Raw genomic sequence first — 27,988 nt, 5'->3', positions numbered from 1 at the left:
CCCCCAGTCACTGAAGTCAACCATTGTCAGAGGAGTATGAGCCAAATGAGTTGTGTGAGGGGGGATTTTGCAGCCCCTACAAAATTCATAAGAAGCCAATGCTCAGCATACTCAGAATAATCTGAGGTGGATTATTTGTGGCCCGGCGCCCGCATTCCTGATCTTCTTGGAGACCCACCAGGTTGCCCTAGCCAGCCCGCCTTCCCGGCGCCGCATTGGGGGTTCCCGCCCAAACCCGTTTAAATGAGCCAATCCGTGGCAGAGCCAGGGGCGGGGCCACAGAAGTGGACCGAGAGTAAGCAGGCTTCACTCAGGTCCGCTCTGGTATCTTAAAAGGGGGGCGGAGCCAGCGCTCAGAATAGACCCAGTAGAAATAATGGACAGGACTAACTTAGGCCCATTTACTTCAAGGAGTCTACTCTAAGTATGGGATGGGGGAGGAATTTGATTCAGTTCATGGTTACAGGCAAACCTACCCCATTTGTGTTTTCCAAAACAATAAGTCAACCGAAACACAGAAATCCATTTTTTAAAAAATGCACTTCTCTGAATTTTGCAAAGCAGTTCCTTGGTCCAAGTTATGTGTACAAAAAAGCTAGGCTAAATGGTGCATATAAATGTATTTGTTACTGAAAACAAGGTGCACTATACTGGGGGGAATTGCTTTGCAAAAATATGTGTATTAGACAAAATTGCACATGATGATGTGACTATTCAGAGAAATGCACATTGAAATGCTGGTGAATTTTCATGAGAACTTTAAAAAGTTACACACACAGAGAGAGAGAGAATTGCAGACTGATGTGGAAATGGTATGGATCAAGTTTAAGATTTGAAAGATGAGAAAATGAGAGGAACCAAAATTGAAAGCTTTATTCCAACCCTACTCAATTTCTAACTTGGCTGGATACAAACCCATAGAATCATAAATGGCGCTGGAGGTCATCTAGCCCAAAAAAGGCAGGATATGGAGCACCCATGACAGCTGCCTGCCTCTGCAACAAACCCTCAGTTGCATATATTTTCATTGCAACTGTTTTATTACCCCCCCCCCCCCGTGAAGACAGGGGAAACAGAAAAAAAGCTCTGAAGGCCAATTCTTAGCAAAAGCAATGTGAAAGGAGCAACCAGCCCAGTGCTTGTTTTCCACTTTAGTTTGTAGCTTCTCCAGCTGGATTTTTAGAATATTATAAAATGTCTGGGTCAAACTACCCTGTGTCATCTGGCCCCAAGTCAACTCTCAACCATTGGGAATGCTGTGACTGTTGCTCTGCGTATCCTCCAGAAACACAAGTCTGGGGTTGCCGTGAGGATCAGCGAAGTGGAAGAGAGGGGTTTTTGACAGCTGTCCAGGGAACTCTGCAAGGCTTCCAAACTTCTCTTTCTGGCGTGGTCCCCAGATGGAGGATGTTTCTCGCTCACCCCTGGGGTAGCCTTGGTGCTTATTCATATTCTCCCTCTAGGATCCTCCTTCAAGCATCCCAGCACATTTGGGCTTTGGAGCCTCAGAGATGAGCGAAGACCTTTCTCTCCCAAGACTCTACTAAGGTACAACTGTCAGTTGAGCTGCAACGGCATTGCTTTGGCATTTGCAAACACTTGACAGTCTATCTCCAAAAGACTTTTTAGATACACACACATGCAGTCATACCTCGGGTTGAAGTAGCTTCGGGTTGAGCATTTTTGGGTTGCGCTCCATGGCGACCCGGAAGTAACAGAATGCGTTACTTCCGGGTTTCGCCGTCCACGCATGCGCAGACACTCAAAATGAGGTCACACGCATGCGCAGAAACGGTGAATCACGACCCGCGGACACACAGACGTGGGTTGCGTTCACTTCAGGATGCGAACGGGGCTCCAGAACGGATCCCGTTCGCTTCCAGAGGTACCACTGTACACACATATTTCAAGTTGCCCTTGCATGCAAAGATGGGCTCTGGTGGTTTGAGCGAATGAGACCAATAGTGGCTCCAACGGTCAAGAAGGTGGTTCCTGCATGTGCTGAAAGGCAGATGGGGCCCGTCAACCTGGGATAGTAGCCCATCTAGGAGAAGGAAAACTCTGATCCCAAACCTCTGCAATCTTGTGTGCCTCCTTCCGGCAACTCCTGCAGCCAATCTGATGCCAAAGGTATTGCTCTGCTTTCCTTTGGACCACATCAGCCCGGCCAACAGAGGTGTCTTGTCATGTGGGCAGCCCAGGACCTCCATGCACACTGCCCAGGCTTGTGTCCCAGGGAGGTCACTTTGGTGCTACTGACACTGGTTTGGCTTCACCCCTGGAGGCACACTCCATTGTCTCTTGAGACAGAAGGATGCCAAAAATGTCAAGCTCCATTGTAAATAAAACTTCTTAAGAGGTTTCCAGGCTGCCACTATTTTCAGATGGGATTCTATCACATTTGCCAGCACAAATTCAGGCTGAACGATTACAGTAGACAGGAAGGTCTTTTGCAACAAACCCATTTCTTCTGACCCCATCCTGCTCCTTGCCGAGTTCTGCAAGGGCAAGGCTGAGGTGGAGGAAGCTGACAGCCAGGCCCAGCCCCAGCCCCTGCACAGGCTGGCAAGTGGGGGCAGGCTGAAGGCAGACTAGGGTTGCTTCAAGGCAAGACAGGAGCTTCTTCAGATCAAGGGCCATATTCCCACCTGAGCAACCTTCAAGAGCGATGGGCGAGGCCAGAGGCAGAGATGGTCGGGGCAATGGATGCAAATGTTGCCTTTATACAGTAGGCCCTCTCTACCCAGCATCTAGGCAAGCGAGATCAGGATTCAAGGGCACATTCCAGCCAGGCAAGGACACTCACAGAGGGGTCAAATTGGGGTCAGTGGGGGGCATGGCATGGAGGGAGTCCCAAGAGACAGAGGTCTGGACAGCCACATCTGGCCTCAAGGCCTTTAAGCTTCCCCACCCCTGGTTTGAGGGGAACATTGTCCCAGGATCCCCTGAAAAGGACTATGTAATAATAATAATAATAATAATAATAATAATAATAATAATAATAATTTATTTATACCCTGCCCATCTGGCTGAGTTTCCCCAGCCTCACTGGGTAGCTTCCAATCAAGTGTTATAAACAGTACAGTGTTATATATTAAAAACTTCCCTGAACAGGGCTGCCTTAAGATGTCTTCTGAATATCAGGTAGTTGTTTATCTCTTTGACATCTGATGGGAGGGTGTTCCACAGGGCGGGCGCCACTACCGAGAAGGCCCTCTGTCTGGTTCCCTGTAGCCTCACTTCTTGCAGTGCAGGAACCACCAAGCTGCTTTTTGAGATTAAGTTATTTTCTCAAACTTTTTTTCTCTGGGCCACACTTTCTGAATAAAAATTTGGTCACACCACACAAAAATTTTAATTGATATGAAATATACTGGGGTGGGGGAAAGCAACTCCTAGCAGTGCCTGATTTATAACACTGGGCAACAATTTTTTACTTTTTGAATGTTGTCTAGATTTCTACAGCTGATTTAGGGTATTTTTGCACCGCTGAATCAGGAAATGGCATCCGTTTCTCTCCATCAGGTCAGGTTTACTGTAAACTGAATGGTGGGCATTGATAAAGGTAAGTACACATAAATTGCATGTTGCTTCACCATTTTTCAAACTTCAGGGCTTGAACTTCCATTTCTTGGAACTCCTGGAATGCTCAGTGGCAGGGAGGTCTCTCTTCAGAGTCCAACAGTAATCAGCCATCATGACTGCGTCCCAGCGACCCTGATACCTGGTCTCCATCTCTTTCATGTCCTGATGGAATCTCCCCCCTTGCTCGTCACTCATTGAACCCAGGTTCTCAGGAAACCGGTCCATATGTGAAAATAGGTAGTGCATCTTGATGCTCATGTTGCAGCCCAGGTTTCTGAAAGCAGTCAGCATGTTGTTGACAAGTTCTGCGTAGTTTCTGGCCTTATTGTTGCCAAGAAAGTTCTTCACTACCAGAACAAATGCCTTCCACGCTTCCAGTTCCACTTTGTTCATTGAGTTTCTGAACTCTGGATCTCTGATGAGCTGACGGATCTGAGGACCGTCAAAGATGCCAGCTTTCAACTTCTCCATGGTCAATCCTGGAAAAGCCTGGCACAAGTAAGTGAAGCAGTCACCATCCTTGTCCAGAGCCTTGGTGAACTGCTTGATTAAGCCGAGCTTGATGTGCAGCGGTGGGAAGAGTATTCTGTCTCTGTCCACCAGAGGGTTGTTGATGACGTTCCTTTCTTTGCAAGGCACCAATTCCTCCCGCACAGGCCAGTCCTTCTTCGTGTAATGCTGAGCACGGTCCCTACTATCCCACATGCACAGAAAACATGGGTACTTGGTGAAGACAGACTGTTGTCCCAACAAAAAGTTCACCATCTTCAGGTCAACACAAATAAGCCACTTATGCTGATCATAACCAATTTTCTCCAGCACATACTTCACCGCTTCATAGTTCTCCTTCAGTGTACTCGAGTGAGCCAGGGGTATAGAGGCAAACTGGTTGCCGTTGTGTAGCAGAACACATTTCAGTGATCGCTTGCTGCTGTCAATGAACAGTCTCCAATCTTTGGGTTCGTACTGTGGCACTCCAAGCCCCATTAACTTAGTTTTGATCCCCCAGCTTTATGCTTTGCCGCACCAATTTATGGAAGATTTCGAGGTTTTATGACTTCAAACTGATCCCTTTTCGACATAATCACCCAGAACTATTGGACCTGAATACTTCTTGTCATTAAAATAATCATTTCCAATCAAAACAATTATTCAACATGGCATTTTACCCCCACCAACTTCTTCTAAAATGCTCCACACAAGCGTACATGTGAACAAAAGCGTTAAAAAATGACATGTGGCCATAGCTCAAAAACTTGACCTAATTGAGCAAAACCAATGTGATTTTTGGATTCAGCGCATCAGATTTGTCCTAAATCAACTGAAAAAACACAGACAACAAATTTGTTGTCGACCAGTGTAATATAAAACACAACTGCTTTATAATATGATCATGGGACGTCTGAAAGTATAAACCAATGCAGCAACATAAGAACACAAACCATTCCCCAAATATAATATTGTCTTCGAGTCTTCCTGCCATGCTTGCCCTCCTCTCCTGCCACACCAATGTGGTGCGCTACACCCTTTGAGAACCACTGTTCCAAGGTAAAACACATTTGCAAGCAGATCTCTTCTTCTTCTACCAAAGCCCACAAGCCTCAAATGCTCCTTCCGACAAGGGAAGCTGACTCGACAAAGGCAACCCCGGACTTCCCAGCACTCACAGAAGGGGAAGCCAAACGTCAGACCCAATACGTTCCCACACTGGCGGCCACAACCAAAAAGAGATCGTTCCTGGCGCACGTAAGACGCTGTCTGGATTTGCATTCAGAAGCCTCCTCCATGGCAGGCCTCCTTCCAGACTGACGAAGTTGAATGTTGGGGCAGATAAAAAGGAAGTGCTCTTTCAGACGGTACATCATTACGCTATGAGAAAGAGATGGCCACCAAGTTGAATGGCTTGGGATGGGATTAGTTCACAGAGGATAAGGCTGACAAGGGATATTAGCAGCTGGTGCTGTGGTCTAAAACCACTGAGCCTTTTGGGCTTGCCGATCAGAAGGTCGGTGGTTTGAATCCCCGCTCCCATTGCCCTGTCCCAGCTTCTGCCAACCTAGCAGTTTGAAAGCACACCAATGCGAGTAGATAAATAGGCGGGAAGGTAAACAGTGTTTCCATGCACTCTGGTTTCCGTCACGGTGTGCCGTTGCGCCAGAAGCAATTTACTCTTGCTGGCCACGTGACCCGGAAAGCTGTCTGTGGACGAACACCGGCTCCCTCAGCCTGAAAGCAAGATGAGTGCCGCAACCCCATAGTCACCTTTGACTGGACTTAACCACCCAGGGGTCCTTTACCTTTTTTCTTTTTTACATATGCAGTATGCCTCTGCTGCACACCTGTTGCTGGGAATTGCAAGCGAGGAGAGTGCTGCTGAGCTCACCTCCTGCTTGAAGGCTCCCCCAAGACATCTGGTTGACCAATGAGAGAAGAGGATGCTGGACTAGATGGGCCAATGGCCCGGGATTGTATTCTAGCTTAAAGCCTGCAACATCAAGCCCAACCCTCAACTGTCATCTACAACAGCCATTCCATCAGGCCATGAGAGCAAGGGGCAGCCTCTCTCCTGGGCTTCAGGCGGAGGGACCCTTCCAGCCCTCCCGGGAGATGCCAGGATTTGAACCTGGGACCTTCTGCATGCAAAGCAGATGCTCTACCCCTGAGCTAGGCCCTTGCCTAAAACACAAGCTGCTGTAAGCTCTGTGTTCCGGTGCTCCTCCTTTCCCTTCCCTCCTCATTGGTACGCTTGAGGAGATGAGAAGCTTCTTCCTTGAGATATCCAAGCTGTGCAAACTGTGGTTAGTTAAAACCAAGGACAGTCCATGTGGGCCCCTCCAGATGCTGCTGGACTCCAACCCCCATCAACCCTAGACAGCATGGACAATAGTCAGGGATTGTGGAAGTTGTAGTTCTGCAACATTTAGAAGGCACCATATTGGCTACCCCTAACTTAAATAATGGTTGGTGAAAACAAGTCCAGATCAAAATGTGGTTTAAACCAGGGATGGGGGAAGCTTTTTGGCTCCATGGACCAGATACTTATTCAGATCTAGCATTGTGGGTCAAATTTGCCAGGGGTGGAGCTACCCACCTGTCAATCACTTGGCGTCACAATGACAACATCACGTCCGATCCAGCAGTTTATACTCAAAGCCTGCTTTCTCTTGCCAATGCATGATTGGGAGAGCGATTTAAGGCTCATAGTTATACATTGGTAGGTGGGCATGATTTGAGGAAAACAGCCTCATAGTTTAAGCCAGGGTTTCCAAACTTGGGTCTCCAACTATTTTTGGACTACAGTTCCCACCATCCCTAACCGCTGGCTTTGCTAGCTATGGATGATGGGAGTTGTAGCCCCAAAACAGCTGAAGACCCAAGTTTGGGAAACCCTGGTTTAAACAAACCACATTTTCCTTTTGAGGAAGTGTGACACCATGGGAAACTATGGCTTCCAGCCTCATTCTTTGGGGACTGAAAAAGGAGGGCGAGAGGAGGGGGGCTGCATAAGCTAGATGCTTGCCGGTACTAATTTTTGTAGTCAGCACCATGGCTTCCCACTGCATCTGAACCAAGCCTTTAAACAAATTCCGCTAAATGATACCTTTGAACAATAAATAGAAACATTTGAACTCAGAAAACTTCGCCCAACTACCTGCAGAGTAAGGCTCCTGCTTCTCAATGTAAATGAACTCTTTCCTTTCATATTTGGCTCTGATCCATTGTTCCCGTAGCAGCCTGTGAAAAATGAAATAAAAGAAAAAGTGGGGGGGATCAGATATATGGTCGGGAATCAGCCAGGAATGTATTAATTCTGCGTCGAAAGCAGCACTGTAGAGGAATAAGTTAAAACACAGACTGGAATCCTGGTTCCATTTCTGTTTCTTCTCTTAACATCTTGGGGGGGGAAGAGGGGGGGAAATATAACAGATTCCCTCTCTGAATACACAATCGATTTTAAAAAAGAGAAATAAATAGAAGTCTGCTTCCCAGCTACAACAATAAAACTTTGCAAGCATCGGACACTGTTTAGATTTTGAAACGCTGGCCCAGGAGGCAATGTCTTTCTCAGGCTGCAGATGTTTCCAGACTGGCGCTCATTTTGGGTAGGACTGAATCGCATGCTGGCAAATTCAGATTGGGCCATTATAGTTGCTTGACAGGCATTGCGCAACAAACCCACTTCCCCAAAAGACCGGACTTTGTGTGATAAGGAAGGTGACGGGAAAATGCTTTGGAAAGTGCAGGTTAAAGACAAGGATGGGCAAACCTGCCAGTTTCGGTTTCTCTGAGTTTCTCATTTTTCCAATCGTTAGTTCATTTCTCTACATTTCCACATCAGTTTGCTTTTAAAAAAACCAACCAACCCAATTCTTCATGTTAAGACATCAGCATATTAGTGAGAATTTCTCCTAGAACTGTAGAGTTGGAAGGGATCCCAGGGGCTATCTAGTCCAACCCCCTGCAATGCAGCTAAAGAAGGATGAGAGTCCAGCATTTCCTGAGGGAATCCCTTTTACTAATGCAACATATTTTTTGTTCGCAATATTACGCAACGTACACATCTTTGCAAGGCACTTTCTTTTAAAATGATGGGTTTTTGTGTGTTGTTTTCCCTTCTTTTATGCACACATTACCCTACTGCATTGGTTCTGGTGCAAATTACTTGGCCGGAGAACCGCACTCAAAATTCGGAGGTGCACAAATTTCAAGGAACTGCTGAATGACAGTTCATGTGTTGTTTTGGAAACCGGGGTTGAGTAACTTCGCCTCGCAGAGCTACAATTCCCAGGGTTCCCTAGGAAAAGGGGTTGTTTATTAAACCATTCTGAGAACTGTAGCTCTGTGAGGGAGCAGAGAAGTCTCTTAACAACTTTCAACACCCCAAAATAAAATAAAACCCTACAGCTCCCAGGATTCTTAGGAGGAAGCCATGACTGTTTAAAGAGGCACAGCACTGCTTTCTTCAGATAGTACAGATGGGGCCTAAGACAACTTTCTATGTTCAACATCTTCTTCTGCTCTGAATGCAGTATACCTGAAGGCCTTGGTCCAGTATACCTGAAGGAGCGTCTCCACCCCCATCGTTCTGCCCGGACACTGAGGTCCAGCGCCGAGGGCCTTCTGGCGGTTCCCTCACTGCGAGAAGCCATGTTACAGGGAACCAGGCAGAGGGCCTTCTTGGTAGTGGCGCCCTCCCTGTGGAACGCCCTCCCACCAGATGCCAAAGAGAAAAACAACTACCAGACTTTTAGAAGACATCTGAAGGCAGCCTTGTTTAGGGAAGCTTTTAATGTTTAATAGGTTATTGTATTTTAATATTCTGTTGGAAGCCGCTCAGAGTGGCTGGGGAAACCCAGCCAGATGGGCGAGGTATAAATAAATAATAATAATAATAATAATTATTATTATTATTATTATTATTATTATTATTATTATTATGCAAAGGAAGGGCTCTGCCACTGAGCTATGCTAGTCAGTCTTTATCACAAAACATGGCTCCTTCCAGCTCCCCGGCTGCTAACACCCCAAGTTTTATGCAGTATATCCTCCACCCTGCTCTGCTTCCCTCTTTGGCTCACCACAGGCTTCCTGAAAAAGCCCTTTACGAGGGCTCCTGCAGCACAGCGAAATATTTCAACAAATATAATTTTAACTCGGCCGCTTCCTTTCACGCACGCCCTGAGAATGCAGCAGTCTGCAATTTTTTTACTTCATTTAACCCTGAGCAATCCACTGGAAACTGTGTGTGTGTGTGTGTGTGTGTGTGTGTGTGTGTGTGTGTTCAAATCATCGCCTTGGAGGACAGTGGTGTCTGTCCTCCCCACCCCCCTGCGTTTCACAGCTCCCCCCCAACTGCCACTGTTCACATCAACATGGCTTCATTAATGTCAGATTCGTTTCTGTTTATGTATACACCAGCGGGCACTGATGGGGCAGGGATGTCTCTGCCCTATGCAAAGGCATTCATGCCTTGAGTAGAGACGAATTAGGAGCAGCTTAAAGGCTCTAGTCCGTCTTAAACTGGTTTGAGAACACGTCAAACAGAAGTATTCATTAATGAAGTACAGGATGTGTATGCTTTTGGATAATGCTGTATGAACGCAGATTAAAAAAACCTAGGGGCCATCTAGTCCAACCCCCTGCAATGAAGGAATCTCAACTAAAGCACCCATCCAACCTCTGCTTTAAAAACCTCCAATGAAGGAGAGTCCAAGACCTCCTGAGGGAGTCCGTTCCACTATCAAACAGCTCTTATTGCCAGAAAGTTCTTCCTGATGTTCAGTTGGATTCTCCTTCTTTGTAGCTTGAAGCCATTGGTTTGAGTCCTACCCTCCAGAGCAACAGCCTTGCTCCATCTTCCATGTGGCAGCCTTTAGGTCATGGGTAGGCAAACTAAGGCCCGGGGGCCGGATCAGGCCCAATCGCCTTCTAAATCCAGCCCGCGGAGAGTCCGGGAATCAGCATGTTTTTACATGAGTAGGATGTGTGCTTTTATTTAAAATGCATCTCTGGGTTATTTGTGGGGCATAGGAATTTGTTCATTTCCCCCAAAAAATATAGTACGGCCCCCCACAAGGTCTGAGGGACAGTAGACCGGCCCCCTGCTGAAAAGGTTTGCTGACCCCTGCCTTAGGCTATTTGAAGATGGCTATCATATCTCCTCTCCATCGATTTTCCAGACCAAACATACCCAGCTCCTTCAACCATTCCTCATAAGGTTGCCCTCCTCCACGCATGTTCCAGTTGTCAATATCCTTCTTAAATTGTGGTGCCCAGAATTGGACACAGCATTCCAGATGTGGTCTGACCAAGGCAGAATAGCTCCCCTCTCCCCTTCTCCATCCTTCGGCACCATTATCAGTTTCTTCTTTTTTTAAAGCATTTTTTAAAAACAGGGGCAAGTGCTGAGGAGACAAGACTGGGGGCTGGAAGGGAGGCCCCAGGGGCCAGAGCCTTCCTACCTGTGTCAATCACTACATCACCAGGATCGACAGAAAGCCCCACATTTATGCTGCTAACCAAATTGGCCCTACAAGCCACTAGACCTCAACAGAGGTGACTGTTGACTGTTGACTCAAGCAGCTCAGCTGGGTATCAGTCCATTCCTCTGCCTCTCCTTTCTTCCCGAAAGAAGCTAAGTGGGGATGGGGGTGGGGTTAAGAAAGGAACATAAATAATGTTATGTCCGGAGGCTTCCAAGAAGCTACAAATAGCTCGCTGGGTTCAATCCAAAAGTGGGAAAGGAATTTTTGCTGCGTTTTCCACTCAGAGACTGACAGGGTTGTGCAGAGAGAGGAAAAGCAGAGAGGCTTGAGAAAGGCCCGTTGGAAACAAGAGGTGGCAAACTATGGCCCTGCAGGAATGAATGACCTGGGAAGGCTCAGAAACAAGCCCTTGTTTACTCTCCTGCGTGAATTCTTACTCAGGCCAGGCAACTAGACAGGTGCTAAGGAGGTGGTTGGAGGATGGATGGCGGCTAACAGATTGAGGTTGAATCCTGACAAGACAGAAGTACTGTTATGGGTGGACAGGGGGCGGATGGGGGCAGAGGACTCCCTGGTCCTGAATGGGGTAAGTGTGCCCCTGAAGGACCAGGTGCACAGCCTGGGAGTCATTCTGGACTCACAGCTGTCCATGGAGGCGCAGGTCAATTCTGTGTCCAGGGCAGCTGTCTACCAGCTCCATCTGGTACGCAGGCTGAGACCCTACCTGCCCGCGGACTGTCTTGCCAGAGTGGTGCATGCTCTGGTTATCTCCCTCTTGGACTACTGCAATGCGCTCTACATGGGGCTACCTTCAAAGGTGACCTGGAAACTGCAACTAATCCAGAATGCAGCAGCTAGACTGGTGGCTGGGAGTGGCTGCCGAGACCACATAACACCGGTCCTGAAAGACCTGCATTGGTTCCCAGTACGTTTCCGAGCAGAATTCAAAGTGTTGGTGCTGATCTTTAAAGTCCTAAACAGCCCCGGTCCTGTATACCTGAAGGAGCGTCTCCTTTAGCGTTCAGCCCGGATACTGAGATCCAGCACCAAGGGCCTTCTGACAGTTCCCTCCGGGAGGAAAGTGAGGTTACAGGGAACCAGCCACAGGGCCTTCTCGGTAGTGGTGCCCACCCTGTGGAACACCCTCCCATCAGATGTCAAAGAGATAAACAACTACCTGACATTTAGAAGACATCTGAAGGCAGCACTGTTTAGGGAAGTTTTTAATGTTTGATGTTTTATCGTGTTTTTAATATTTTACTGGGAGCCACCTAGAGTGGCTGGGGAAACCCAGGCAGATGGGCAGGGTATAGATAAATTATTATTATTATGAGTAGTCAAAGGCAAAAGAGTCTGCCCCAATATCTAAATCAGCTCCTCTCTGTCCTCTGGATCCCTTCCCAGGATTCAGTTCTGCACTTCCATTCTATTCCTCCTGCCATTTTGACCAGCCCATGGGGCTCATTGCAAAGTGTGGCTTGGTGTTATGTACGAACTGGGTCTTTGAGATTATTTTATGAAGTGGGATATATCTTTCTAAATAAATACAGTGGTACCTCGGGTTAAGTACTTAATTCGTTCTGGAGGTCTGTTCTTAACCTGACACTGTTCTTAACCTGAAGCACCACTTTAGCTAATGGGGCCTCCTGCTGCCGCCGCGCCGCCGGAGCACGATTTCTGTTCTCATCCTGAAGCAAAGTTCTTAACCCGAGGTACTATTTCTGGGTGAGCAGAGTCCGTAACCTGAAGCGTATGTAACCCGTGGTACCACTGAAACTCAAAGTGGTGATTTTTTTAAAAAAAACAACCCAGTGCTTTGTTTTGTTTTTAAACTTGCTCACAGCTGGCATTTTCATAACCCAAGACAGTCTGAAATAAGGAAAGGAAAACAAAGCCATTGATTTCTCCTGAAACATCCAGGCATAAGAGAAGTTATTTGCTGAAGAGGCACTGCGATATGCTGAGCTCCCCAAAGCATTCTCCAGAGATTCTCAGGGCCTTTTTATTAAGTCAAGCCCCACCAAGGGATTAAAAATTCAGCAGAAACAAGCAAAATACAAATTGCAGATGGTGCAGCTACACGCATGACTTTTCCCACCACTGCAAAATTATATTTTTTTGGGGGGGGGGGTTACTTACGGGCAGTCCGAAAATGTTGGCTTGTAATAAAATGGTGGTATTTTCGATTCGTATTTTGCTTTCGACACGCTGTTTCCGCTAGAAGCCATCAGCTGCAAGAGAAAATGGGAAAGTTTGGTTTAAGAGAGAGAGATTAAAATTTGCCATCCGATTTCCTTAATTCTATAGCAGGTGGCGCTGTGGGTAAAACCTCAGCGCCTAGGACTTGCCGATCGTCAGGTCGGCGGTTCGAATCCCCGCGGCGGGGTGCGCTCCCGTTGCTTGGTCCCAGCGCCTGCCAACCTAGCAGTTCGAAAGCACCCCCGGGTGCAAGTAGATAAATAGGGACCGCTTTATAGCGGGAAGGTAAACGGTGTTTCGTCACGCTGGCCACGTGACCCGGAAGTGTCTCCGGACAGCGCTGGCCCCCGGGCTCTTAAGCAAAATGGGCACACAACCCTAGAGTCGGACACGACTGGCCCGTACGGGCAGGGGTACCTTTACCTTTACTATAGCAGGGATGGGAAGCTTAGGACCATACAGGTGATGATGGAATCTACCTCCTCAGCCCAACATGGAGGGCTGCAGGTTCCCTGCCCTTGTTCCTTATCAGGGCTGGAGCAGCTCTGGCCCTCCAGATGTTAAAGGTAAAGGTAAAGGTACCCCTGCCCGTACGGGCCAGTCTTGACAGACTCTGGGATTGTGCGCCCATCTCACTTAAGAGGCCAGGGGCCAGCGCTGTCCGGAGACACTTCCGGGTCACGTGGCCAGCGTGACAAAGCTGCATCTGGCGAGCCAGCGCAGCACACGGAAACGCCGTTTACCTTCCTGCCAGTAAGCGGTCCCTATTTATCTACTTGCACCTGGGGGTGCTTTCGAACTGCTAGGTTGGCAGGCGCTGGGACTGAGCAACGGGAGCGCACCCCACTGCGGGGATTCGAACCGCCGACCTTTCGATCGGCAAGCCCTAGGCACTGAGGCTTTTACCCACAGCACCACCCGCGTCCCCTCCAGATGTTACCGGACTACAATTCCCACCATCCCTAACCAGTCGGGCCGAGGAAGATGGGAGTTGTAGTCCAACAAAAATCTGGGGGACCAAAATTGCCCCAGTCCTGTTCAACAGAGTGTATTTTAATCATTCCTCCCTCACTTTTAAGGGCTGCTACGTCAGGGATGGGCAGAAGGTCAACTGAGATCTATTTCCAGAGAATCAGCAAAGTTTTTTTTACTGCCAAGTGTGTTCTTTTGAATAAAAAGCCCTCCTCACAACAAGATAGGTTGCTATAATTCTTGATCTGAATGAACACAGATGCAGAGTTTATTTTATAAAGTAGTTTACATATACTTAAGTATGTAAGTAAAAGGGAGGGGGACATTAGGGATATAAAACACCATACAAGCTTTCCTGTACAATGACTTTTGCAGCTTTTTACACACAATTACAGTGGTACCTCAGGGGTTAAGAACTTAATTCGTTCTGGAGGTCCGTTCTTAACCTGAAACTGTTCTTAACCTGAGGCACCACTTTAGCTAATGGGGCCTCCTGCTGCCGCCGTGCCACTGCTGCGTGATTTCTGTTCTCATCCTTAAGCAAAGTTCTTAACCCAAGGTACTATTTCTGGGTTAGCGGAGTATGTAACCTGAAGCGACTGTAACCTGAAGCATCTGTAACCCGAGGTACCACTGTATATGAGAATTCAGGATTACCCACAGCCAAACCATGGAGAAATTTGATTCAGTTTGAATATAAAGTTGAATCTATATTCTAGAAATTGCCAATACCTTATATGCAAACAATTAGAGGAGGGCTTTAATTTCAGCAATTAAAGAATGGTACAACAAAATAAGAGATTATATAGAAACAGCTAAATTAAGTTATTAATTACAGGGCCTGTAAGACAGAGTTGTTCCTCCTGGATTCCCTCCCTCCCTCTCTTTCTTTTTTCTTTTCCTTCTCCTTCTGCGATGAGGCTACATTTTAATATTTTAATGTTCCATTATTTTAATGTTGCATTTTATTTTTGTTTTTAAGTTGTAATCATTCATCTTGTTTTTATTATTGCTTGTAAGCCGCTCTGAGCCCGACCTTGGCTGGGGAGGGCGGGGTATAAATAAAAAATTAATTATTATTATTATTATTATTATTATTATTATTATTATTAAATCAGATTTAGAGAATATAATGACAGTTACAGAGATGTTGTTGTTAAAGTGGAATCTATTCACTGATTCTTGGAGTTTATATGAATTACCTCCAAGTGCGATATATGGATTTTCAGTGTTTTGATGAGAAGGCTATTGGAATATTGTGTTTGCAATGGCATAACCCTCACTGTTTTTTCAGCTGCTGTTGTAATGTAACATGAAAGCCAAATTTATGGAATCTGCACTTTCAGAAACAGTACAGCTCAAAATTCGCACTCATCTGAATTTTGTGAGGCAGATCTCCACCCAAAGCTTCTAAAAATGTACAAATTACATTAAAATTACTATGTTAATGAAATAACAAACAAAAATGTATGGTATTGGGGGAAATTCTTTGCACAAATGTGCACATCAGTCAAAACTGCATGCAAAATGTGTATTTATTAGGAGAATTCACATTAAAATGCTGGTGAATTTTCATGATAAATTAAGTAGAAGAAAATCTTCAAAGTGCTGCAAAGTGTAGAGAACTGGATTTAAGAATGGGAAAATGAGAAACTAGGGCTGCCATATTTCAAGAAGTGATAATTCGGACACCAATAAATTGAGATTTTTTTTTTTTAAGTTCCCAAAGTTGTTAAGCTTTTTTTTTCTTGAAAAACACACAAACATAAAAGTAATGTCCGGGAAAATCTGGGTGTATGGCAACCCAAGAGAAAATGAAACTGAGAGTACCTAAAGGGACAGATCCTTCCTTGCCTAGGGTTGTGGGAGGTCTATGGTCAGATCTCGTGACATTTTATATTTACTTAAAAGCAGCAAGGGATAGGGCCACGAAAACTTAAACAAAAAAGTGGGTAGATAAGATAGTAATCACTCCCCTGCCCCTAAATAAAGCAGCTTTGATGTGATCGTAAGCATGATTAAACCAAGATTCTTGCGTGTGCTGTTTTAGCAATACAGTGGTACCTCGGGTTAAGTACTTAATTCGTTCCGGAGGTCTGTTCTTAACCTGAAACTGTTCTTAACCTGAAGCACCACTTTAGCTAATGGGGCCTCCTGCTGCTGCTGCTGCACCGCCGGAGCACGATTTCTGTTCTTACCCTGAAGCAAAGTTCTTAACCCGAGGTACTATTTCTGGGTTAGCGGAGTCTGTAACCCAAAGCGTATGTAACCCGAGGTACCACTGTAATGTGCAAATCAATGGAGAATCAGGTAGGAGGAGGAATGAAACCAAGTGGCTGGATTTCTGAAAAGAAAGCATTTCAGTCCATTTTGTTACAAGTCCTGGTCTGTCCCCCACCCCTCAAAAGACACAACATCCTTTCCTTTGTACATACCTCAACTTGCACATTGTCCCATTCATCTAAACGGACAGATTTCACTTTGCTGACATGTGGGATGTTGCGGTGGATTCCCGAACAATTTAAGCAGATGAACACTCCTAAAGTATGAGATGCCCAATCAGGATCTGGAAGATATAAAGGAAATAATAAGAATTTAAAAAACAAACAAACCCACACCTCAGCCCATAGGAGCTGATGCCTATGAACTAGTGCAAGATACAGTGACTTGGCTTTTAAATGGAGCGGCTTGTTGGATCCATATTGCACCTGTTCATAAATATCTGCATGGGCTGCCAACTCAATGGGACTTACTTCCAAGTAAAGAAAGATATAATTGCACTGTTAGCCGCTGTCTTGCTCTGGAAAAAGGCCCCAGCTGACAGAAACTGCTAAGGAATTTGGTTGTGTGCTAGCACATAGAGAGTTTTAAGTAAAATCTTTCTATACAAAATAAGGTAGAGGTAAAGGGACTCCTGACCATTAGGTCCAGTCATGGCCGATTCTGGGGTTGCGGCGCTCATCTCGCTTTATTGGCCAAAGGAGCCGGCGTACAGCTTCCGAGTCATGTGGCCAGCATGACTAAGCCGCTTCTGGCGAACCAGAGCAGCGCACGGAAACGCCGTTTACCTTCCCGCCGGAGTGGTACCTATTTATCTACTTGCACTTTGACATGCTATCGAACAGCTAGGTTGCCAGGAACAGGGACCGAGCAATGGGAGCTCACCCTGGCGCGGGGATTCAAACTGCCCGCCTTCTGATCGACAAGTCCTAGGCTCTGTGGTTTAACCCACATCGCCACCCGCATCCCCTATACAAAATAGACCTATCCAAAAGGCCACCCTATTGCATTTCCAAGTTGTCAAGAGTGTGCATGGAAATTACTGGTCCTTGTCACTTCTACACGTGGTTAATCAGCTTAATGGCACTTATTCCACCTCAAGATCACCATGCCAACATGATCATGTAGCTATGAGCCTAAAACATTTTCAAGTTCAGGACCCCAATTTTCCAGTGACTGTTTATGAAAAGGAGCCACTCCCGGTTAATGGGAGCCACCACCTCCCCTGGCAGAATTCAAGCAGTTTCAGAACACAGATGATAATACGCCGTAAAACATTATTATCCCTAGAAAAACGCTAATAAGCCAATGCAAGAGGAATCACCAACAGAGGTAATTAACTCAGAAGAACAGGCATCTGAACCAGGTTAGTTCCCACCACTGAACAGAATTCCAACTTCGGAGCTTATAAATATCTGTCTGGACAGGTGCCATTTTTGCTGTATACACAGCATACATTTAAAGCACATAGTTCCCCCCCCCCAAAGAATCTTAGGAACTGGAGTTTACCCTTCAGAGCTACAATTCCCAGCACCCTTAACAAACTACAGTTCTCAGGATTCTTGGGGCGGGGCATGATGTTCTTTAAATGCATTGTGCATACACAAACTTTGATTTCGTGGATCTTGAATTCCTGTTTTGGACTGGAATTTCAGAGTGCTACAAAATAGATACAGTGGTACCTTGGTTCTCAAACATAATCTGTTCCAGGAGTCCATTCGACTCCTGAAACCATTTGAAAACCAAGGCGCGGCTTCCGATTGGCTGCAGGAGATTCCTGCACTCAGTCGGAAGCTGTGGAAGCCGCATTAAGGTAAAGGGACCCCTGACCATTAGGTCCAGTCGTGGCCGACTCTGGGGTTGCAGCGTTCATCTCGCTTTATTGGCCGAGGGAGCCGGCGTACAGCTTCCGGGTCATGTGGCCAGCATGACTAAGCCACTTCTGGCAAACCAGAACAGCGCATGGAAACACCGTTTACCTTCCCGCCGGAGTGGTACCTATTTATCTACTCGCACTTTGACAGGCTTTCGAACTGCTAGGTTGGCAGGAGCAGGGACCGAGCAACGGGAGCTCACCCCGTAGCGGGGATTCAAACCACCGACCTTCTGATCGGCAAGTCCTAGGCTCTGTGGTTTAACCCACAGCGCCACCCGCGTCCCGTGGAAGCCGCATTGGATGTTTGCAAAATGTTCGCAAACCGGAACACTTACCAGAACATTTGTTCGACAACTGAGCCGTTCGGGAACCAAGACGTTTGGGAACCAAGGTTCCACTGTATCTCACTTTAAGCCAGTGCATGAACCCCTTGGGTCCTCAATCACCCAGTCACCCATTGAGTGCTATTGCCACTACTCACTAGGTAAGCCTCAGGAGACCCATCAAGATGAGAGGGCATTTTGCTCAAGCCTGGAGTTTATGATAAAGGACTTACGATCCAACTTGTTTCCTTTCCTTTCCCACCAACGAGTTTCTAATTCTGCTGCTTCTGACTCTTGAAAAGGTCACAAATGTGATGGCTCATTTTTTGTTGGGTCTTTGCTTTTCTCAAGCCACAGAAGTAATGAAGGAATGAAGCCAAAGTGATCTGAAATCACTGGGAGTGCCCATGGATTTCAGAGCATCATCTACTCCCGAGCCTCTCCAGCAGCCTTCCCCAGCCTATCCCCTTCCAGATGTTTTGGGTACAATTCCCAAAAAGCTGTAGTTCAAAACAGCTGGAAAGGCACCAGGTTGGGTGGAGGCTGCTGTGCGGACAAAGGCATTAAAAGCCATGCAGAATCTCAGACGCATTTAATTTCCTAGGAATGTATTGATAAGTAAGAGAACAGCAGAAAAAGGGAAGGTGGGGGAAGCTCCACAGTGGGAACTGACAGGGGAATGACTAATGGGCAATTTGCTTTAAAATAAAAATTAAAAAGTGTGATTATACCATAGTCATTGTAAGGGGTGGTGTGGGGGAGAGAAATGCAATGGGGGAATGGGAGGCAAAACACAACAGGAGAGATCTGCTCTAATATCCCATTCTACCCTAATGTCAATGGACGCGGGTGGCGCCGTGGGTTAAACCACAGAGCCTAGGACTTGCCAATCAGAAGGTCGGTGGTTCAAATCCCCACGATGGGGTGAGCTTCCGTTGCTCGCTCCCTGCTCCTGCCAACCTAGCAGTTCAAAAGCACGTAAAAAGTGCAAGTAGATAAATAGGTACTGCTCCAGCGGGAAGGTAAACGGCGTTTCCATGCGCTGCTCTGGTTCGCCAGAAGCGGCTTAGTCACGCTGACCACATGTCCCGAAAGCTGTACGCTGGCTCCCTCGGCCAATAAAGCGAGATGAGTGCCGCAACTCCAGAGTCGGCCACGACTGGACCTAATGGTCAGGGGTCCCTTTACCTTTACCTTACTCTAATGTCAACTACTACTACTACTTTTGTAGTGTGGAGTGTGCTCTTGTCCGGGATTCCAGCCGGCCACCCTCCATGCCCTTTGGCAGAGTACTCCGTTTCACCCCTCCCCAGTTTTCCCATTTCTTTCCTAGCAGATCTGCCAGCTAGCATTCCATCTCCACTGAGCACGTGCAGTTTTCACTGGGCTGTTTTTGGAGTCCCCTTTTTGGTACTTCTTGGGCTTCCACCGAGGCTGCTGGTATTCCCCCACCCCTCGTGTGTGTGTGTGCGCGCGCGCACATGTGGTGTCCTTTTGGCTACATAAGCAACTACATCAGAGAAGGCGTTTACTATTTAGGGCCCCTCTGGACGGCTGGGTTTCGTTCACTTGCTTTTTGTGGCTACATGGCCACACCCACAACACCCACATAAAGCACTATGATATTGCTTTTACGGTCATGGAGAATCCTGGGAACTGTACTTTGTTTAGGGGGCTGGGAACTGCAGCTCTGTGAGGTCAACACCTTCAGCAACCTACAGTTCCCAGGATCAGTGGTGTAGCATGGGTTGCCAGTGCCCGGGCGGCTGGGTGGTTGTGGGATGGGAGGGAGGGAAACAGAAGGAGTACACATGTGTATTCAACTCCCTAATGGCATCTGCACCACCCAGGAGATCACAGCTGCAGAGATAAGAAGAGTTGTTCCATTATCTGGAGTGGTCACTTCCTGGTTCACTTGGAGAAGCTGTTTTGAACAGAAGCATGCAGCGTACCCCACAGTACGCCACTTTCCAGAATATTCCATCACAGTTAACGTGGTGCAATAGAGCATTAAATATGGGGTGCAGACATGTGTGTATTCTGCACAATGTTACTGATACAATAATAGCGCATTTGAGGCCATCCACACAATGTTGTGTTTTCTTAGTTGTTCTGTGATGCTTACTACAGGATGGAAAACAAGCAGGAGCACCCATTCTGCTGCACCTCCACATTCAGAGCAAGCCAATCGCCCACTACAGAGATGCAACAGAAGCAGCCTGTCCCCCAGCAACAGCTACATAGCTATAAGGAGGCAGAGCTAGAACAGGTAGTCACAGAGACACAGCAGACAGGCCCCTCTGTTGGCAGGCCTTTGGGGCTCAGGGGAGCCTTCTAAGCCTGGAGCCACATCACATTTTCATGGCACGCTCCCAGTTCTCTCACAGCACATGGCTTGGGAATTGCACAAGTTCTTGATCAAGAAAGGCAAGGCAAAGCTCAACAAGGTCATCACTGCAGTCAGATTCAAGCCAGGCCCAGCAAGATGTCATTCGTGTCAGGTTAATAAGATTACATGGAAGCATCAGCTGGCAGAAGCAGAGGGAGGCAGCAGGCTCATAGAGCCGCAATGCAAGAATTCAGAGAAAGTGGCTGGGTGTATTTGCCAGGGCTCACCGGAGCTGGCCAGCAGTGCCATCAAAAGCAGAAGCCCAGGATCCCACTCAGCAGAATGGGCAGCAGGGTTGCAAATGCCACAGAATGAGCCTGACCACATTTGGAAGTGCGCCACGCATTACTGCTACATTCATATCCTGCTTTTCCTTCCAGGAATTCAAAGTGGCACACACAGTTCTCTCAAACTCCATTTTACGCTTACAACAACCCTGTGAGGTAGGCTAGGCAGAGAAACAGTGTGACTGGCCTAAGGTCACCCATTGAGTTTCAAAACTGAGTCAGGATTTGAACCCTGGTCTCCTGGGACCTTTGCCACTACATCACACAGGTCCTATCATCTAGGGAAATCTAGAGAGGTCTACAATTGCCCAACTGAGAATGCAACATGTCAAGGTCAGGGATCCACAGTTGAGAGTGGTCCCAGAGATCTGGTTCACACACATATGTATTCTCAATTGCTTTTTCATTTTCATTACACCTGTCCTCTAAGGGGTCCAGGATGAACACAACACTCTCCATCTCCCCAGGTAAATCATTCAGATCAGCTCCCAGCCTCGCAAAGCGGTGCAGGGCTGGTAGGGCAGCGTGGGAAGGATACAAACCCAGCATCGGCCTCACTTTGCAAAGCTGGGGTCAAAGGGCACATGGCTGCTGCATTCTCCTCAGGGGTATTTGCCCACAAGGGCCATGTCACTCAGCCGAGCTTCCCCGGGCGCCGGCAAACCACATTACACCACTGCTGGGTTGCCCCAGTTTATTCAAACAAACAAAACATCAAGCGAAAAGTAATTTTAAAAAAAAAAAACAGCCATAAAAGCAGGAAGAATAAAATCATCATCATCTTTAAAAAGAATGAGTGGCGTAAAATATATCCCACGGTGGAATACAACGTTCATATTTGCAGCAAACATGCCAAGTGATCACGAACATTGCCAAATAAAGTCATATTTAGTGGGATTGTGCCAAACATGAGATTGTTCAGTCATCTAAATCACAAAACACCCCCAATCAGAAGCAAAGGCAGAGGAGTCCACATTCCCCCTGGTGGCACGTGCTTTATGAGTTAGGTGTTTGTAGCTCCCTGCTCTTCCTCAGGCATGTGGCGCCTGAGGACATTACCTCACTCTGCCTAATGATAGGGCTGGCCATGTTTTTGTCCCGCCTTTTCTCTAAGGATGGACAGACTGCCTTTTTATAAGTCAGCGCATTGGCCCATCTAGGTCCATGCTATCTACACGGACTGGCAGCGGCTCACCAGGTGTTCGAGAAGGACGACTCTTGCAGCTCTCCCTGGAGATGCCAGGGAGCAAAGAACCTTCTGAACACAGAACATCAGTCCTTTCCCTTGGCTGGAGTGAGGTTGCCTCAGGCTCCAGGGTCAAATGTGGCCCTCCAGACATCCTTACTAGGCCCTTGGGACCCTCCCAAGGCAATGCCTCTCACCAGCCTTGCTTCACACCTTCCTCCAGGACTTTTGCCTGCCTGAAATGTGTCCTTGAACTCTGAGAACGGCTCTTGTTTGCCCGGATGGAGGAAAAAGCTAGGTGCATTGGGTATGTGTAGGAACTAGCCTATACAGTTAATCTGGTTGCTCCGCCCACTTTTGCCCTGGCCCCACCCACCACTGAGAGGTGGCCCTCAGGAGGTTGCCCAGAGTGGCCCTCAGGCTCAAAGCATCCCCTACTCCCTGCCCCAAAGAAACAAATTTGTGTTATTCTACTGTTCATCAGAGTATATAATCCACAATATTTTATAAATTGTGGGGTGGTTTTTAAAATCAGTGAGTTGCAGATTTTTTCTTATTTAAAAAAGGCAACCCGACAATGCAGTCAGGAGCAGATGGGTTCTTGTTTGCCTTTATTTTTAAAAAACACAGGTACACATTCAAGTTGTAGAGCAAAGTTCAGCGTGCCATGTGCCTCTCGGAGGTCACTGCCAACAGTCGCAGAGCAGTGTTGTGTGTTTATTATATTTGCTGGTGAAGGAGTGCCTGGCAGCAAAGTTGGAAGGGCAGGAGGCCTTCTCCTAGGCAAGGCATGGCAATGAAAAGATGGGAGCAGCCACACAGTGAATGACCAGTAAATAAGGGCTCCTAGGTTCAGTTCCCCAGACTACCAGCTAAAAGGGTGAAGCAGCTGAGCTGGAAAGGGCCCATCTCTGCCTGAAACCCTGCAGATGCCGCTGCCAGTCAGAGCGGGCACTGAAAACTGCCTTCTACTGAGTCAGACCCATCTATTGTCTATGCTGGCTTGCAAGGGCTCTCCTGGGTTTCAGTCAAAGGTATATGGAGCAGTATATGGAGATGCCAGGGATTTAACCCAGTGGAGGCTGGTGCCAAGAGGCCAGAAGGCAGAGAGGACAACAACAGAAACCAATGACAGGCAGAGCAATCTAACTGCAGTTCGGTCCCCATCCACCTCCTCTCTGCTGAGTTCTGCGCTGGCAACACTGAGACTAAGAAGGAGGAAGCTGAAAACTAGTGTCACCCCCTGGACTGGGTTTAAGTAGGAAGGCAGATAGCTGAGGACTGGCTAGGGCTGTGCTCTCTGCTGCCTCCCATGCTATTTTTGCAATGTTGGCAGCACTGAAGTGGCCTCCTTGGAGCACAGTCCTGGGCAGAGCGTCTGGAGGTCCTGGGCTGCCCAGATGTCAAGACCACCCCTCTCAGCCTCGCAGGTGTGGTCCAAAGGAAAGCAGGGCAATATGCTGGGCACCAGCTTAGCTGCTGGAGCTGCTGGAAGGAGGTGTACAAGATGTCTTAGGGACTCCGCTCCAGATTTGTGTAGGATTTGCTCTTACATTGGCTCCCAGTACGTTTCCGAGCACAATTCAAAGTGTTAGTGTTGACCTTTAAAGCCCTAAACGGCCTTGGCCCAGTATACCTGAAGGAGCGTCTCCACCTCCATCGTTCTGCCCGGACGCTGAGGTCCAGCTCCGAGGGCCTTCTGGCAGTTCCCTCACTGCGAGAAGTCAAGTTACAGGGAACCAGGCAGAGGGCCTTCTTGGTAATGGCACCCTCCCATCAGATGTGAAAGAGATAAACAACTACCTGACATTTAGAAGACATCTGAAGGCAGCCCTGTACAGGGAAATTTTTAATGTGTGACATTTTAATGTATTTTTAATCTTGTTGGAAGCTGCCCAGAGTGGATGGGAAACCCAGCCAGATGGGCGGGGTACAAATAAATTATTATTGTTATGTTATGCTATGTTATGATGTTATGTTATGTTTTATATCATATTATAATATTATATTATAATATTATATTATAATATTATATTATAATATTATTAATTATTATATTATATTTTATATTATATTATATTATATTATATTTTATATTATATTATATTATTATATTATATTATATTATATTATATTATATTATATTATATTATATTATATTATATTATATTATATTGTAATGCCTTTTCTTCTCCCTAAGGTGTCCTGAAAGATAGCGGGTACAGATTGCTCCTCAGGGTTTACTCCCCAAGCCTTTCTCACAGATAGCTGCAAGGCAGCGGAGGTTTAGGAGCAGTTTTCCTTCTCCTGGATGGGCTCCCCTTCCATGTTGACGGGCACCATCTGCCCCTCCTGTTGATTGTGCACTCACCGAGTTTAAAGCACTGGGTTTCAATCCATGCTCACACACAACAGTTCTCCAAAAGGGCCTACGGATCCTTGCAATAAAAGATTAGCAAAGGAGGTGGACTCTCCTTCGTTGGAGGTATGTAAACAGAGACTGGACGGCCACGATTCCTGCATTGCAGGGGGCTGGACTAGATGGCCCCTGGCCTCCCTTCCAGCTCCATGATTCTGTGACTACTGTTGGATGTGTTGTTTCTCAAACAAGCTTTACAATGATTGGGAAACCTTGATTTGCTTCCTGCCAAGGCATGAGCACTTCTGTGTAGGCTGAAGTCATCCCTGCCCATCTACGCCCCCCTAGTTTGTATGCAAATATACAGTGGTACCTCGGGTTAAGAACTTAATTCGTTCTGGAAGTCTGTTCTTAACCTGAAACTCTTCTTAACCTGAGGTACCACTTTAGCTAATGGGGCCCCCTCTGCCGCCACGTGATTTCTGTTCTCATCCTGAAGCAAAGTCCTTAACCCGAGGTACTATTTCTGGGTTAGCGGAGTCTGTAACCTGAAGTGTCTGTAACCTGAAGCACCACTGTATTTATTTATTGGCCGCTGTATAAGCCAAGCTATATTTGTGGCCATCTTGCAGGGATTAAATGGAACAAAATTTACAGTAAATCAGTATAATGCAGTTTATACACAGTATAATATGCCTTGTGAAATAAGGTACAGTGGTACCTCTGGTTAGGAACTTAATTCGTTCCGGTGGTCCATTCTTAACCTGAAACCGTTCTTAACCTGAGGTACCACTTTAGCTAATGGGGCCTCCTACTGCCGCCGCCCCACCGGAGCACAATTTCTATTCACATCCTGAAGCAAAGTTCTTAACCCGGGGTGCTATTTGTGGGTTAGCGGAGGCTGTAACCTGAAGCGTCTGTAACACGAGGTACCACTGTATATGAATCTGACACTAACAAAGCCATGCTGATGTGAACAACCAAGGGGCAGGGGGAACCAGCAACTTCACTGCACTCTAAGGTGTTAATTCGAACACACCCTAAGGTCAGTCTGAGGTTGCTGGGGCAGTGTCCCTTGCATTCCCATCAACCAGACTCCACAAATTGGAAGATATAAATAAGCTTATTAGGTTTACTCGGGTCCATTTCTGTACCCCCCCCCATCTTTTGTGCAACTTTCCACCCTTCCAGCCTATCAGCTCCTGCCTTGTCATTGCCAGTTTAAACAGGCATGCTTGTCTCCGGCTTCTTTTAGGAATTGCAGTCTGCACTGCAGTTCGCAGCAGACGTACAGCTTGAGTCCCAAAGTAGCATTTGGTATGACATCAACACTTCCAACTCAAGCCAGGGAGAAAGCGAGAGAGGATGGGGAGGGGTCGCCTGAATCAAGAGAGACATCTCCCTGCCTCTTCTCATAGTACAGTGGTACCTCAGGTTAAATACGCTTCAGTTTATGTACACTTCAGGTTACAGACTCCACTAACCCAGAAATAGTGCTTCAGGTTAAGAACTTTGCTTCAGGATGAGAACAGAAATCGTGCTCCAGCGGCGCAGCAGCAGCAGGAGGCCCCATTAGCTAAAGTGGTGCTTCAGGTTAAGAACAGTTTCAGGTTAAGAACGGACCTCCGGAACGAATTAAGTACTTAATCTGAGGTACCACTGTATGTTGGGGGGGGAGTGCCTGACCTCTTCCACAAGCTGTAAGGTTGCCACCAAAACGCACACACACACACACACACACACTCCTGCAGCTTCCATGCAGACTTTGCTGTCAGTCCTCCACAGCCAATAAGGGCAACCTTCCTGTGCTGTGAGGTGCCTATCCTGCCGATTTCGGCACACTCAGATCAATGACAGGCACAGCCCTAGATAAGTTGGCATCCTTAGTTGACACCAAACACCCTCTTTAGGTGGGAAAACAGACTGCACCTCCCACCCCAATGAAGGTGGCTATTGACTCCCAACAAAACCAGAGAGAACGAGATTGTTATGTAGGACTCCCAGTATATTTCAGAGATCATCTCTCCACCCAATGTTTCGATTCCCTTTGTCATTTAAGTTGGCATTGGACCACACTCACACCAAAGCTATATCTATCATCTATATCTCCAGTGCAAATGCGACTCACTGAAATGAAAACCTTATTTCTGCAAGAGTAAGTCATTTCAAACTGCTTTTCATATTGTGTTTCAATTGCTGTAACTGGCCTCAGGGTCATGAATTGAAACAGCAAATTGGAGCCATTCATCTCAATAGGTCTACTCGGAGTAGGACTAGTCTTGGACAGAGCACACACTTTCTCCAAGAATGAATGATGGGATGACTTAAGGTTCCTCTCTGGAAGTTGTTTTTTTTTGGGGGGGGGGGTTCCCATATACTCAGCTTACAGATATCCACCCCCCCCTTTCTCAGCGCAGCGAGGACGCTCTTCCTTCCACCGGCTACCGGTTCCTCTTTCCTGAGTCTTGCAACAGCCTAGCAGAGACCGAGAAGAGGAGGAGAAAGAGGATGGGGAAACCGGAGGGTGGCGGCGGCGGGGGGGGGGCGGATCGGGTTAAGAAAGATAGGAAGGAGCTTCACCCAGTCATCTACCACCCTCCAAGATAAGGCTGAGGAACAGTGTCCGGGAGGGAGACCCATTTAGCGCCCCACCCTTAGCCCCGGGAGTAATTTGATTGGGAAGCTGGGGGGGCGGTCAAAGGAAAGTTGGGGTGCGGGAGGGGTAAGGGCTGGACTGCTGCGAGGAGCAGGTGCGTGCCCCCCAAAAAACCACCTCCCTCCGGGGTGTCCCTCCCTCGTCCCCCACCTCGCAGCTCAGCCCCCCCATCACCACCACGCGCCCCCACCCCACCTTTCCGCCTTACCGGGCGCATCGCAGTCCGCACACACGTCGTTGCCCTCCCTCCGGAGCAGTTCCAGCAGAGCCTTCTTATATTTCTCCTTCGCCATGGGGGCGCTCGTTGGGGGTGGGGGGCAGGTGTTGTGGGGGGGGGGGAGAAGCAGCGCCCACTCTGCCCTAAGCGATCTTCATAGAGCTCAGCTGCCAGCGAGGGAGAGGCTTACAAGCCGGGGTGGGGGGTGGCGGGAGGGAGGGAGGGAGGGGGAGGAGAGGGCAGGGTTGTCGATTTTGGGGAGGGGGCTGCTTCATGTAGGACCCCCCCCCCGTGCGCCTGGCAGCAGCCCTTAGGGGTGGGGGCGAGGGGAGCGCGGCGTCCCTCCCCGTCCCTCCTCGCCTTTCAGCATCTCTTCTGCAAGCGGTAGCAGCCCGTCTGCTTTGCACGGGGGAAGGTTCCGCATTCCTCCAGCCGGAGAGAGCATTCTGCCTTTAATAAGGGAGGGAAAAGAGAAAATTAATCCAACTCTTCCCCCCCCTACCCCACCCCGCGCTCCACCCCACCTCCCGCAAGGACAGAGCGTTGCCCGACGGCGACCCCTCGCGGCCGCGGCGCCTTCCTACACCCTGACCCTGAGAGAGAGAGATATGGGGGTCCCCGATATAGCAGGGAGTTCTAGGCTTAAGGTTGCTCAGACTAGTTTTCTTCTTTT

The 27,988-nt window shown here is 47.6% G+C and overlaps 1 protein-coding gene across 1 annotated transcript in view; it reads right to left on the bottom strand.

The window, feature by feature from the left end:
* Positions 1–27,512, bottom strand: part of ADAP1 (ArfGAP with dual PH domains 1) — a 71,899-nt gene extending 44,387 nt beyond the window's left edge. Inside the window, exons 1-4 of the mRNA XM_053364671.1 lie at positions 27,307–27,512; positions 16,178–16,308; positions 12,711–12,802; positions 7,238–7,320 (exon numbers count right to left, since the gene is read on the bottom strand). Of these exons, the coding sequence (XP_053220646.1) occupies positions 7,238–7,320; positions 12,711–12,802; positions 16,178–16,308; positions 27,307–27,391 (391 nt within the window). The 5' untranslated portion in view covers positions 27,392–27,512. The remainder of the gene's footprint in view (positions 1–7,237; positions 7,321–12,710; positions 12,803–16,177; positions 16,309–27,306) is intronic.
* Between the last annotated feature and the right edge of the window lie 476 nt (positions 27,513–27,988).

This window comes from Podarcis raffonei, chromosome 14, assembly GCF_027172205.1.
Source record: "Podarcis raffonei isolate rPodRaf1 chromosome 14, rPodRaf1.pri, whole genome shotgun sequence".
Lineage (NCBI taxonomy): Eukaryota > Metazoa > Chordata > Lepidosauria > Squamata > Lacertidae > Podarcis > Podarcis raffonei.
This window is presented reverse-complemented; position numbering and strand designations above follow the sequence as displayed.